This window comes from Garra rufa, chromosome 15, assembly GCF_049309525.1.
Source record: "Garra rufa chromosome 15, GarRuf1.0, whole genome shotgun sequence".
NCBI lineage: Eukaryota > Metazoa > Chordata > Actinopteri > Cypriniformes > Cyprinidae > Garra > Garra rufa.
Genome location: NC_133375.1, coordinates 11,507,100 through 11,521,319, shown reverse-complemented (window position 1 = coordinate 11,521,319; position 14,220 = coordinate 11,507,100). Strand labels below are relative to the sequence as shown.

The window sequence follows — 14,220 nt, the reverse complement described above, 5'->3', positions numbered from 1 at the left end:
TTGTACTGAAAAAAAAGCAGTATTAGCAGTATTTTTATTTAAAAATTATTTATTTGTTTAAAAGACGTTAATTGACTGAAGTCGTGTGGATTACTTGTGGATTTTATGATGTTTTATCATCTGTTTGGACTCTTATTCTGACGGCACCCATTCACTGCAGAGGAAAAAACTTATCTATATCTTAGATGGCCCAAAGGTGTGTACATTTTTAGCAAACATTCGTTTCTAGGTTAACAATTCTTTTAATTTCTTTGGAAAGAAAATCTAACTGAGCTGAAACTTTTTAAACGGTAGTATATGTTGATTTTTTTCCTCTTCACTTAATTATCTGCCAGGTTACAAACTAAAGGTTTATGGGAAATAAATATATTATAAAACCAAATAAAACCATTTTATTTTTCCAAATTCATTTTTTCAGTTTTAATTTTTCTAAACTCTGTTTTAATGGTTAAATTATAAATATTAATTAAAAAGCATGTCTAATTAATTGAAATCATGAAATATACACAATTTAACAGCAATTTATTAAACAAATTACACTACCAGTCAAAAGTCTTTTGAACAGTAAGATTTTTTATGTTTTTTAAAGTGGTCTCTTCTACTCACCAAGCATACAATTATTTGATCTAAAGTACAGCAAAAACAGTACAATTTTGAAATAATTTTACTATTTAAAATAACAGCTTTCTATTTAAATATATTTTACATTTTAATTTATTTCTGTGATTTCAATGCTGAATTTTTAGCATCATTACTCCAGTCACATGATCCTTCAGAAATCATTCTAATATTCTGATTTGAAAAAAAAAAAAAAAAAAACATTTATTATTATTATTATGTTGAGAACAGCTGAGAGTTTCTTTGATAAATACAGCATTTATCTGAAATAAAAGCTTTTGTAATTATAAATTATAAATTTGCATTATAAATGTCTTTATAATCACTTTTGATCAATTTAAAGCAACCTTGTTAAATAAAAGTATTAATTTCTATAATTTCACAATATTTCTATATATTTTACAATATTACTGTTTTTGCTGTATTATGGGTCAAATAAATGCAGGCTTTGTGAGCCTTTTAAAAAAAAAAAATCTTACTGTTCAAAAACTTTTGACTGGTAGTGTACATTTTTAAGGCCCTATGAAATACATTTGTTTTTGTCCTTAAATTCAGTTTCCTCAAATAATTTTTAACACAATTTTGTGTTTTCCATTCCATTATTTTTTCCATTGTAATAGTTTCATTAAATTTTAATAATCAAATGCATCTCTAATTAATTTTATAAAAAATATATTATTATTATTATTTGTTTATTTATTTTTCATAAATACTGTGGTGTGTATTTACTATTTTCTGGTAAATATTCCTTAAAGGTCCCATATTGTCAAAATCGAAATTTCCTGGCTTTTTTCATGATAACTGAGGTCTAGGGGCTATGTAACAACCATATGAGTTTCAAAACAGTAAATCCACAGTAAACTGCACACAGCCTGCTTAAAATAGCTGTTCATTTTCACGAGCAGCTGTGACTTCCGTAACGATGTGACGTCCGATCTACTCAGTCACCGCCTTCAGTCACCACCCTGAGCACCAATCACGTCCCACCCTCCTTTTGTCAAACCCAGACAACATCGCGTCCATAACATTGCTAAGCAACAACAACACGGAAACTAATCTAGAAAACCCTGTTCAGTCGATAGATGTCGAAACTACATCATTGCACAGGCTTCAGAACAACGTGAATATAAGAGACCAGTGGCACGTCAACTTCAGCCTCTTTCACACAGCGATTCCGGTAAATACACGGATAATGTGTCCCATGATTTGTTCCGGAGTTGTTTAATTTGGTTCATTCACAGTTGTTTTCCGGAATCTGTGCTTGCTTTACACACAACCCATAAAGACATGTGACGTTTGGATGTGAGATGTAATGCGATGCGTACGTTTCACTAAACTGAAACTAACCTGAACAAACTGTGCTTCAGCGCTGATAGTGCGGAGCTGGCTCTGCCCGATCGCCGCTTCATTCCACTTTGCACGTATGTTTTCGTCGTGAAGAGTCGCAGGGTAACGTGCATCATCACTACAACACTGCCTTTATGGTTCTGGCTTTTGTTCACACAGCGCTCGTTCCCGTAATTTTCCAGAATCAGCGCGCATTGTGAAAGGGGCTTTACTAAAGCAACAGTTATGTAGCTTACTGCATTCGGTGTTTGAAAAAGAAAAAACATTAATGATCATTCTGAAATATCCTGTTGAGTATCAGCAGGCTAGGCTCTCTCTATTGCTCTGAGCTCGCTTAAAGCATACATGACGTAGTTACCTGTGATTGGCCTGGCTGTGCGTCACTCAGAAAACAACAGGCCAATCAGAAGAGAGGCTCATGAATATTAATTAGATGGGCCAAAATCGACCTAAAAAAGGAGCTGTAAAAATATATTGAGATGGATTTTGGCACTTATACCGCAAATATATATTCTTAAGGACATCAACAACTTAAATAAACCTCCAGAAATGTGTACAATATGGGACCTTTAAAAAGTGTTTTAATCATTTTATGTGATTTTCTTTTATAAGTAATGTTTTTCTGTCAAAGTTAAACCAAACTTTTATTTTGATGGGCTGCTGTGAAGATCTTTGTTTCTGTTTGCATATAACAATAGTTTTTCTCAAAAGAAGCGGTACAATGCTCATGAAGTGACCCTCAGACAGGGTTGCCAGGTTTTCACAACAAAACCCGCCAAATCGTTACTCAAAATTAGCCCAATTGCATTCCGTTCTGGGGGTAAAATACATGTTTTTTGGCGGGGTTCCCCTGGTAAAAAAAAAAAAAAGAAACAAATCACATTCAATGGGCTACATAACAAGTTATTGGGGTTGCTTCAACCCACGGACATGAAAAACAACCCACAGCAACAATGTTAAAGTAGTCCAATTCCACAGGAAAACTGCAGACTTGGCAACACTGCTCTCAGAGCAGTTCTAGAGATTATGTTCATGTATTCGTATATTGAGGTGGCAGAGGATAAAACACTGCAGGTGGTTTGTGTTTTAGTATGTGTAGTAAACAAAACCGCACATCTGTGCCACTCATTCACACAGACACAGAAAATGCACGATTCATATTTAAATAGTCCTTTTGCAACTTAATATTCAGACAATAGTCAATGTCAGGTTGATTTAAGCGTACTGACCTACTTTTAGTTTCCTAAATTTGGCAAATTCCGTGACATTCTGCGTTATACAGTTAATTTTTATGACTGGATTCTGATTTCTACGAGTTTGTTCTTCTAACTCCAAGAATGAACAGCAGTAATAGTGCCACATTAATTACATTACTCCAGTGTAGCAAACAGGTCAGATACGGATCGAGCCCTCACCTCTGCCTCTCTGGATGACATGAACTTCAGCACCACGTGTTTGAGGTACTCAAAGTTGATCTCTCTTGTGTCAGTGAGGTCTGAACTGTTAGTGACTGTGGTGTTGGCGGTGATGGGAGGTGGGCCTGGGATTTGGGTGAGTCCTGGGGCAAGGGTTGGAGCTGTGGTGGGCATCTGTGTTTCTGACACTGTCTTATCAGCTGATCTCTCCTGCCTGTTTTCCTGGAGTCTCTCCCTGGTCTCAGAATCAGGATCTGGCTTCAGTTTCTGTTGCATAAAAAGGTGAGGAAATGTTCATTGACAGCTGACACTGACATAATGCTTCTGAATAAACACACGCACCAGCTCTTTCTGTAATGTCCTCTTTAGTTCTGCAAGCCTCTGCTGTAGCTGCTTTATTGTCTGAAAAAAATAAAACAAATATATTTAAATCTAAATACATGTGATTTTGTTTAACAATCGACTCTATTTCACTGGGTTTTTTTTGCTCTCACCTTGTTCTTTTCAGCTAGTTGTTGTTCCAAGTCTTTATTGACCTTTTGTAACTGGTCAAGATCACTTACAGTAACCGTCCCGTTCTGCTCACCGTCACACTCGTCTGCATGCGCCTGTGCTGTTAAACTCAACACCTCACTCTCGAGATCAGACACCTGTTACACAAAAAGAAACAGGAAAATACAAAAACATTAAATTGGTTACTAACAGCAACAGGCAGCTGAGATGTTCAATGCTCAGGTAGGTAAGAGACACACTAACCCGTGACTGGTAAGAAGAGAGTTGTTGTGTTTTTGTGAGGACTTCTTGCTGCAGCGACATCAGTTGAGAGTTGTGTTCTCGCTCTCGCTCCTCAGCCTCCAAACGACGGGACTCACACTCAGCCTGCAGAGTAGACAGACTGCTACGGGCCGCCTGCAGCTCTGACACACAATAAGAAACAGACGGTTTTTAATGTGAACCATTATGAAACAAAGAAAGGTTTCTTGAATCACTGGATTTAATCTACAGTGTTGAAGTAGGTTCTTTTAATACATTGCGCAAAAAGACTCAGCTCTTAAGTTATCATTGTAACAAATCTTTGATTGAATCAAATCACTGAATCAGTCAAAGCAGTTACTGAATAAACTTAAAATTGATGTATAACCTTTTTTTATAATATATATATATATAAGGTTATTACAGGGCTTTTAACTAGTGTTACTGAAACACTATTATATATATTTTTTAACATTTTAAATCAGTTATTTTTATACACTAAGTTTTTGAACAATAACATTTTTAATGTTTTTTTTAAAGAAGTCTCTTCTGCTCACCAAACCTGCATTTATTAGATCCAATGTACAGCAAAAACAGTACAATTCTGTAATATTTTTACTATTTAAAATAACTGGTTTAATATTTAAATATATTTTGTAATGTAATTTATTTGCTGTGATCAAAGCTGAATTTTTAGCATTAGTACTCCAGTCTTCAGTGTCACATGATCCTTCAGGAATCATTCTAATATGCTGATTTGCAAGAAACATTTTTTTTTTTTTCAAGATTCTTTGAAGAATAGAAAGTTCCAAAGATCAGCATTTATCTGAAATAAAAAGCTTTTGTAACATTATATACAATACCAAAAGCTTGGAGTCAGTATAATTTTTATACAGTATACGTTTATTTAGCAAGGATGTTTTTAATTGATCAAAAGTGATAAAGACATTTATACAAAAGATTCTTTTTACAAAGGATTTTTATTTCAGATAAATGCTGTTCTTCTGAACTTCAAAGAAACCTGAATCTGCTCAGCTGTTTTCAACATAATAATAATAAATGTCTTTTGAGCAGCAAACCAAAATATTAGAATGACTCATAAAGGATCATGTGACTGAAATAATGATGTTAAAAATTCAGCTTTGAAATCACAGGAATAAATTACATTTTAAAATATATTCAAATACAAAACAGTTATTTTAAATAGTAAAAATACTTCAAAATTTTTACTGTTTTTGCTGTACTTTGGGTCAAATAAATGCAGGCTTGGTGAGCAGAAGAGACTTCTTTAAAAAACATTAAAAATGTTCAAAAACTTTGACTAGTAGTAGGGGTGGGCGATATGACCTAAAATTAATATCACTGTATTTTTCATCTTTTGAACGGTGACGGTATAATATCACGGTATTACTTTTTTTTGGTACATTTTGGGAGGAGTAGCCTGTCCTGTCCCTTTAGTATGTGAATAAAGTTAATATTTTTATAATATAATAAGTAAATGGTAGGTATCCTTATCAAAAAGAGACATGGGAGAGTATTATGGATTCTCAAAATATTTATTTTGAAAAAACCTAAAGATCTTACTTAACAGTGTACAACAAAACATAAAATATTTTTTATTGAAATTTAATTTCTGCAATATTTAAAACCTTTAAATAACTGGGGGAAACACAACCCATGGCAACAGTTTAAAAGTAGACCAATTCTGTGGGGAAAAACGCCTGCATCCAACACAAGCTGCTGGAGTTAATGTCATTGCACACATGAATACGAAATTTTCGTCCGAGATTTTTGCATGTTAAAAAAAAATACAGGTTATGTTAATCGAGTTTACACACTGCCTCTGAAACTTTCGTCCGTCATAAAAAATTCGGATCGTGTTTGATTTTCTGCATTTTCTCATCCATAAGCATTTTGATAAGGATGCCAAATATTAGAAAACTAAAAAAAAAAAATGCATACGAAAATTGGACTCAGTGTACAATGACTGTTAGATTTGAATGATCACGGGTCGAAAGTAAAGAGAGATGACAAAAATTGACTGGAGGATTTGCTGCAATCTTGTACTCACTGACAAATATATATTATAAGATGTGCTGCTCCCTTTACACTAGGGCTGCACGATACATTGTTTCAGCATTGTCATCGCGATGTACGCATGCGCGGCAGTCACGATGCAGGGCAAAATAAAAAAAAAATTATGTGTGTCTGATTTAAAAATTTAGTTTCTATATTTCTAAACTTTCTACTCACAGATCTATATTTGTCTAATATAAAGTAATTAACTCATATTTAAGGGTTCTTTAAAAACTACAAAGCACACATTGCTTCACCTACTTCTTGCATGCAGTCTCTGCGTGCGCATGGCGAAATGAGCGCGGGACACGAGAAAAGCGCCGAAATGGAAGATTTGGTCGCAAAAAGAAATGCAACGTCGGTCATATGGAAGTATTTTGGATACAAAAAGGATGCTGCTGAGCAAAAACGGGTGCTTTGTCAGGAGTGCCTGGCAGTTGTTGTCACAACTCGCAGAAACACTACAAATTTGTTTAACCATTTAAGGGGCCGTTCACATGTCGCACCTAAAAACGCGTGGAAAACACTAGGCGCGCCGCTTTCTCCTTCTTTCCAAAGCGCTCTGTAGCTTGCGCTCCAGTGGCGTCTGCCGTTGCTAAGCAACCATGACCTGCTCTCTCCTAAAGACGCGGAAGTTTCAGCAAAGGATAAATGGATTTCCAAAACTAAGAATCGCTTGCAGTTGCTCTGCTGCTAAAAAATGTTATCCCTGTAACAGCTATGACCAGCTGTTTCTCCATCTTGGCTAAGCTTTTAATGTTTCTCATGAAAAAGAAGAAGCTGATTTCCCTTTCATCAGGGTAAAAGCAACATTCATTATTAATTTCATAACATATTAGAGCCTTGATTTGCCTGAATTGACAGTGAATAAGGTGAGTCAAACTGTTTATGAAACAACCCAAAATAAGCTTTAAAAAGTTTTTTATTTCAGGGTTTTGATTATACTTTTACATTTGTTTAATCTTTGAAAATGCTTACAAAATTACCCCAATTATTCTTGAAATATTATTTGATTTTTAAGCACCTGTTCAAAACACCTGATGAACATAAATTAATTTGTACACATCGCAATATATATATCGCAGGAAAAAAATATATCGCAATGTAATTTTTTTCCCCAATATCGTGCAGCCCTACTTTACACAGAGTGTGCGTTATCACAAAATCGAAGGTAAAAGTAAACAGCGCGAGCACTCATTTAAAATCGATTTCTATACCCTGCATATTGAAAGTGCGAAAATTATATACAATATTAGAATATATTATTAAGATATATTAAGAAAAAAATATGGAGCTCAACTAAATATCACGCCAATTTTGTGATTGGCTATGTAGTGTGGGGCTCGGGTCTGGTGGGCCAAGCTTCTGATTGGGTGGCCGTGGAGCCGGGCCTGTAAGGAACTACAGAACTAAGAGCATTCTAGAAAGAACTTTGTGATTGGATGGAAATTTCAAGCATCATGCAAGGACATGCAACTGATATAAATATTGGTTGGACGTTAATTAAAAAAAAAAAAAAGAAAAAAATAATAATAATAATAATAATAATAATTGGTTGGACGCATAGACTGTAAAAAAAATATGGACATAGTGTCCGTGACGTCATCCGTAGGTTTTTGAAGAGCGATTTAGAAAGCTTATAGTCGGGTGTCGCCATCTTGGAATCGCGTCATCGCGCGTCACTCCCGGATAATCGAAAATGGACAATAAGGCGGGACGTGGGTAGAGCTGCGTGCTGAAACCACGCCTACTTAGCACGCCAGTGGTGACAGCAGCAGCAATCCCCCTGTCACTCAAGTGGCCACGCCCTTAATTATGCAGAACTTTACGGCTTAATATAACTTAAATGGATGAGTTATAAAAAAATTCACCCCCCTCACAGTTGACATGAAGGGCGAGATTAGCTATATAGTCTAAAACCACTTTTTGAACCAGGCTGTAAACATGTTTTTTTCTGCTGTAAAGTTGGGCATTTTAACATGGGGCGTCTATGGGATTGACTCCCTTTTGCAGCCAGTCTCTAGCAGCCAGTCGATGAATTGCAGTTTAGGCCACTTCCGTGTTGGTTTCAATAGAGAGAGCGGGAGGTTGACGCTTGGTTGGACATTCAGGGGGGAGTATGTGGGAGTATTTGGCCGCTATTCACAGAGAATTTAGTAACGTCAATGATTCTAATAAGCTCAGGCCGGTCGCGTTCGCCTCGCTTCCGCTCAATTTGTGATCCGCTATGAAAAGTCCCGGTCGTCCCGATTGCCACTCCGCCCCTGGTATAAGCTACAGGCCCGACCTTTCTTCACAATGTTTCACCAGTCGTTTAATGGCCACTCCCCTTTTACCTACCACCTGCAAAGCTGATACAAATGTTTTACTTTTTATTTACAACAAGATATATAGTATAAGGACAGGTATTCAGACCACAACTGAACATTTGACGAAAATTTAATGCCTTATTATTTAGAATTAGCTATTATTGATGTAAATGCAGCCGTTCAAGGCACATAATTGATTTATTACGGTATTGACGGTATTAGAAAATCCATGCCGTGCCGCAATGTCACACCGGTGCTGACTATGACACCGGTGTACCGCCCACCCCTAACTAGTACTGTATTTAGTTTGATTAGTTTTTATTTTCATTTTTAAAGTTTTAGCAATTTTGCTGTGTGTGTATCATTTTTACTGAGTTAAATTTTTTTTTCCAGTTTTAGTTACTTTTGTACCTCAAATTAACGTAAATTAAAATTATTAATGCTTCTGTTTTACTTAATTTTTCTATTTTATTTAATTTTATTTCCGTTAATGTGGAAGTAAGGTTTTTTGTATCGTTTTATTTTTAGTTTTAGTTTAGTTTAAATAAACTACAATAACCCTGGTTTGAACTAGGAGGGTTTCTGAGGGGTGGACAGGGGCTGCCAAAACACAACTGGTCCCTCACCTTCCTTCAGCGTGTTTAGTTCCTTGTCCTTCTCTCCTAAATCCTGAGAAAGACGATTTACTTCCTGTTCCGCCTTCTTGAGAGACTCTGTCATTTTGCTGACCTATCGAAGTCAAGCAATAAATCAAGTTCCTGACACGGGTACATGACTTCATGAGTGCAAAAATTCATGCATGTTTGAAATTAACCTGTTGTTGGAGTTCTTCTCGCTGTTTCCTGGTTTCCTCCAGAGCTTTGGCAATTTCAACGCTTACCGTCTGTCTGCTGATCAACTCCGCCTGTAACAGACAAATATGTAAGACAAATGTTCTACTCGTCAGCAACATAAGTCAATCTCTCAAAAGTGTATATGGCCATTCGAATGATCAACTAGTAGAGATTTTGCTCAACCAGTTTATAATATTAATTTTAGTCTTTTGTTTTCAACTTACACTACCTTTCATATATTTTTTTTATTTTTTTTAAGAAATTAATACTAAAACTCAGTAAGGACACATTAAATTGATCAAAATTGAAAGTAAAAACATTTATAATATTATAAAAGATTTCTATTTCAAATAAATGCGGTTTGTTCACAGTTTTCACATAAATAGCAGCACAACTGTTCTCAGGATAAATAAGAAATGTTTCTTGAGCAGCAAATCAGCATATTAGAATGATTTCTGAAGGATCATGTAATTATAAATTATATTTTAAAATATTATATTTGAAATTAAATAATATTTTAAATCAGAGTAATTCCAAGAGGGTCCTCGCACCATTGGTAATCAGGCCTTAAATATGTTAAAAAAGAAAACACTTATTTTAAACTGTAATAATATTTCACAATATTACAGCTTTTACAGTATTTTTGATTAAACAAATGCTGCCTTGGTAAACAAATCTTATCGATCCCAAACGTGTAAATGGTAGTGTATGTTATATAGTGAATTTCTGAAGTAAATTAGTTGATTCTCACTCTGGACTGCTCTAGTTCTGCGCTCAGTCTCTCTACAGTGCTGTCAACCTCAGTTTTGCTCTTCAACAGTGAAGCTTTCTCCTCCTCCAGTAACCGCTTGAGAAAAGGAGACAAACATCAGATAAACTTTTAATAACGTTCCCATTTTAAGCGTATGATAGTTAAGGAAAGACTAGTGATGTTTCACACACCAGGTTGTCTTGATGCTTGCTGGCATCAGTTTCTCTCTCCCTCTGTAGTGCAAGAAGTTCCTCCTCCAGTCTGGCTGTTTTCTCCAAGCCTCTCTGTCTCTGTGTTGAGACCTGCTGCTGTAGTCTTTCTCTCTCTTCTGCCCACTCCGCCTGCTGTGGGACCAAAAGTTAGGGGTCAACAACTAAATGAAGTTAGCCAGTCGCTGAGCTCCCATAAGTGTTTTTCTTTGTCTAATGCTGGCGTCCCAGTAGGTATGACCGATATTTGACAGAAGGGGGCGGCATTTCAGCAAAAACAGTCTGTGACAAAACTGTTTGGCAGACAAACTGAGGCAACTTTGACTGACAGCACATACCAGCTTATCTGTATGCGTTTCGCCGTCTTCAAGTTGCTGTTGCAGACTCTTCATTTTGTCTGTGCAGTCAGCCAGTCTCTGCTCCAGATCTGATATCTGACACAATAACACGCACGTCATTCAGGTCATTCAGCCGCAGTCACATATGTGGGTTAAGTGTAGGTTAACTCACCTGTGCGTCTGTCCTCTCTCTGTAAGCCTTAGACGAGTCTTCTTTGTGCTTGACCAGAGTCTGCAGATCTGTGATGCTGGCGTTCTGCCGAGAAATCTGGAAATTAATGAAAAACTATGAGAAATCTATTACAGTACAATAGTTGTATAGAACAACAGTATATAACTGTACAGTATAGTAGATTAGAATATTAAAGGTGAAAATATTTGTACACAGAAAATCAATTATTTTTTTAAATGGTTTTTGCAGATTCAATTCAATCTGTCTCAATTCACAATGAAATTCAATATGATCGAGACAAGACCAGAGGCTGGGTTCACGAGAACGAGACGAGATTTTTTAACTTTTTTTAAAGAAATCCTCAATGATGAAATATATAGGGAAAAATAGTCTTTTATTCAACTAAAAAACACAAAATGCAAAACAAATGTTGGTGCATTCTGATATGAACTTCTATATTAATGAATTATACGCAGTCATAAACATGTAAACTAAATCTGCATGATTCTAGATAAATTGAAAAACTATTTTCTTTTATTATAAATTGGAGATTACGATTCTGAAGAAAAAAACTTGAAATCTAAACCAAATTACATAATTTACTAGTGGTTCTGACAAAATGTCTATATTTGAACAAAATTTTAAAAAATGAAGTCAGTGTCTCAACTAATAAAGACTTGTTTCACTATTAAATCTCTTGAATGTGTAATTCAATGATAAATACTCTTTTAAACGTGCAGTTGTCGCCACCTCCTGGCTGAAGAGGATAAGCGTTACAATACATACAAGTGTTAGGAAGATACTTTCGTTTTGATCGCTACTGTAGACAATAAGTGTTTATACCCAAACTATAAGCTTTTATCCCACTACTTACGTTATTTAAATGTCTGTAACAAAGAACTAATGATGATTATGTGGTTAAAAAGACTGTTTGTGTTGCTCTTTCTGAATCATGAATGCAGATTTGAATGTCTTTAATACCTGTTTCACATCGTAAGCGTCAGTGGAGCCTGTGAAACAGTTGTAATAGACACCGCTGAATCGATGTCAATCAGGAATAAAGTCGCGTGGGTGTTTGAATAGAGATCGTGATGTTTTAAAGATTAATCATGCAGCTCTAATGTAAACACTGCAAAATGTTTTGCGATTATATCGCCACATTCTCGTGAGACCAGTCAGATTCCGCGGGACACATCGGACCTCGTCACATCCCTAGTCTATGACTTTTTTTATTCAGACAAATGCAATCGAAGTTAGATTAAAAAAATGCCCTGGCTCTTCTAAGCTTTATAATGGCAGTGAATGGGTGTTGAAATTTTGAAGTCCAATAAAGTGCATACATCCATCATAAAAAGTGCTCCACACAGCTCCAGGGGGTTAATATAGGCCTCCTGAAGTATATTGATGCGTTTTTGTAGGTAAAATTTCCATATTTCAAACTTTATAAACAGTAATCTCTAACTTCCGTACCTGTGTTCAGGAGAGAGTGCCGTTCCAGCAGATGACGTAAGATGTAAACGTAGCGGAGCTCCAGTAAGAATATGCTAGTGTTGCAAGAACCAAGTTTTGTTTACAGCAAAGGAAAACCAGTTTCTTCTTGGCTTAGATCAAAATCCTCCCAACATTTTTTTAACAAATCCATGTGCTGTACTTATTTGTGACCAGTGCTTTATTTAGCTTTCTTCTCTGCGTTTCTGCGTTCGTCACTTCTCACCAGAGCCTACAGTACGCCTACGCCATCAGCTGTGTGGGGCACTTTTTTTTTTATGATGGATGAATGCACTGTATTAGACTTCTATTGGACTACTGAATCTCAACAGCCATTCACTGCCATTAAAAAGCTTGGAAGAGCCAGGACATTTTTTAATATAAGCCATATACACCTAGGATGTCTGAGGGTGAGTAAATCATGGGGTAATTTTCATTTTTGGGGGCAAACTATCCCTTTAAATACATTTTTCACTACCATTCAAAATTTGGGGTCAGTATTTTTGTTTTAAAGTTTTTTGAGAATTAACTTTTGAGTAAGGACGCATTCAATTGATCAAAAGTGTCAAAATTTGTCTTTGTATCACAGAAATGAATTACATTTTAAACTATCTTCAAATATGAAAAGTTATTTTACAAATTTAAGGATATTTCACAATATTACAGTATTTTTACATACAGGCTACATGAGTGCAATGTATCAACAAAATACTTTTACATTTCAATATTTGACTATAAAAAATACTTTTGTTAAAGACTTTCCATTTGATTTTCTTTCACATGTTACTTGCCGGTCAAAAGGGAAAATGGATGTGTTTTATCAGATATGGACTCCTTTCTTTAAGTATGAAGGCCCCAGGATTTCACATACCTTTTTGCAAAACCTTGGAAGGTTAACATTTTATTTTTTTTGTTTAAACTGTCGTGGACTACTTGTGGACTGTATCTGTGGTCATTGTTCTGTTTGTTTTATTGTTTTGCTATGTTTAAATAAAGCATTGAAAAAAATGGCCTAGAACTTACAATTGTAAAACATTATGTAGAGCAGTGCATGATATAGATGCTGGTTTACCTGGGCCTCCAGTGAACTGACCGCAGTGGTGTGATTTGTTTTCTCCTCCAGTAACTCTCCTCTGGCCTCCTCTAACCTCTGCTCTAATGAACACTTCTACACACACACACAAACAAAACATGTGGATATTAGATGTCTGATGTCTGAGACTGCAGTAAGATGAAAAGAATGTATATGTCAGTGTCCTCTGACCTCTTTGAGCAGTTCCTGTAGGTGCTCATCCTGAGAGTAGTTCGCTTCTAGTCTCCTCTCTAAGGAAGCAGCTTTCTCCTGCAGATTAGCCAACAGACGTTCTCGCTCCTCCTCTGTCACTGCAGCCTGACCAATCACAGTACGGTATTTTTTATTGTTTTAAGTAATATTTTCAGTTAACATGACGGACAGAATCAACAGCAACCCTGACTTATCAGTTCATGAACATCTGAAAATATGTTATATGCAATATATTTGATTGCAATTAAATGTTAAAATGCAGTGCAATGAAAAGGAACTAAGCACATTATAATAATTATTTGTAATGAAAAAACTAAATGAATAAAAACAGCTAGATGCAATGCAGTGAAAGGGAACGACACAAGTATATCAAGATGCATTGTTAAAACTATGTGTCTTTATACTCTGTCTAAAAACTTGAATATAAAGACAAATGTAATTTGCATATATAGTTCATTTTTGTAGGTCCTAATAATTAACGAATGTTTATTCTGATGTAATTATAGAGCCCACAGAGTTTGATTGGATGCTACTCGCAAGTGCGTCTGCATAATTTAACACATTCGCAGACAGTAATTTTCACTTGCAAATGCGAGTAAAGGCTTTAGCATCAATGAATTCTTTGT

General features: G+C 35.6%; 1 protein-coding gene across 3 annotated transcripts in view; it reads right to left on the bottom strand.

Moving 5' to 3' along the window:
• Window positions 1–14,220, bottom strand: part of golga1 (golgin A1) — a 31,128-nt gene that overhangs the window by 6,477 nt on the left and 10,431 nt on the right. For all 3 annotated transcript variants that reach the window (XM_073818990.1, XM_073818991.1, XM_073818992.1), the window contains 12 exons: window positions 13,574–13,699; window positions 13,382–13,477; window positions 10,822–10,917; window positions 10,650–10,745; window positions 10,294–10,446; window positions 10,103–10,198; window positions 9,333–9,422; window positions 9,145–9,247; window positions 4,137–4,297; window positions 3,875–4,030; window positions 3,723–3,782; window positions 3,381–3,647 (listed from right to left, as the gene is read on the bottom strand). In XM_073818990.1, coding sequence (XP_073675091.1) covers window positions 3,381–3,647; window positions 3,723–3,782; window positions 3,875–4,030; window positions 4,137–4,297; window positions 9,145–9,247; window positions 9,333–9,422; window positions 10,103–10,198; window positions 10,294–10,446; window positions 10,650–10,745; window positions 10,822–10,917; window positions 13,382–13,477; window positions 13,574–13,699 — 1,500 coding nt within the window. The remainder of the gene's footprint in view (window positions 1–3,380; window positions 3,648–3,722; window positions 3,783–3,874; window positions 4,031–4,136; window positions 4,298–9,144; window positions 9,248–9,332; window positions 9,423–10,102; window positions 10,199–10,293; window positions 10,447–10,649; window positions 10,746–10,821; window positions 10,918–13,381; window positions 13,478–13,573; window positions 13,700–14,220) is intronic.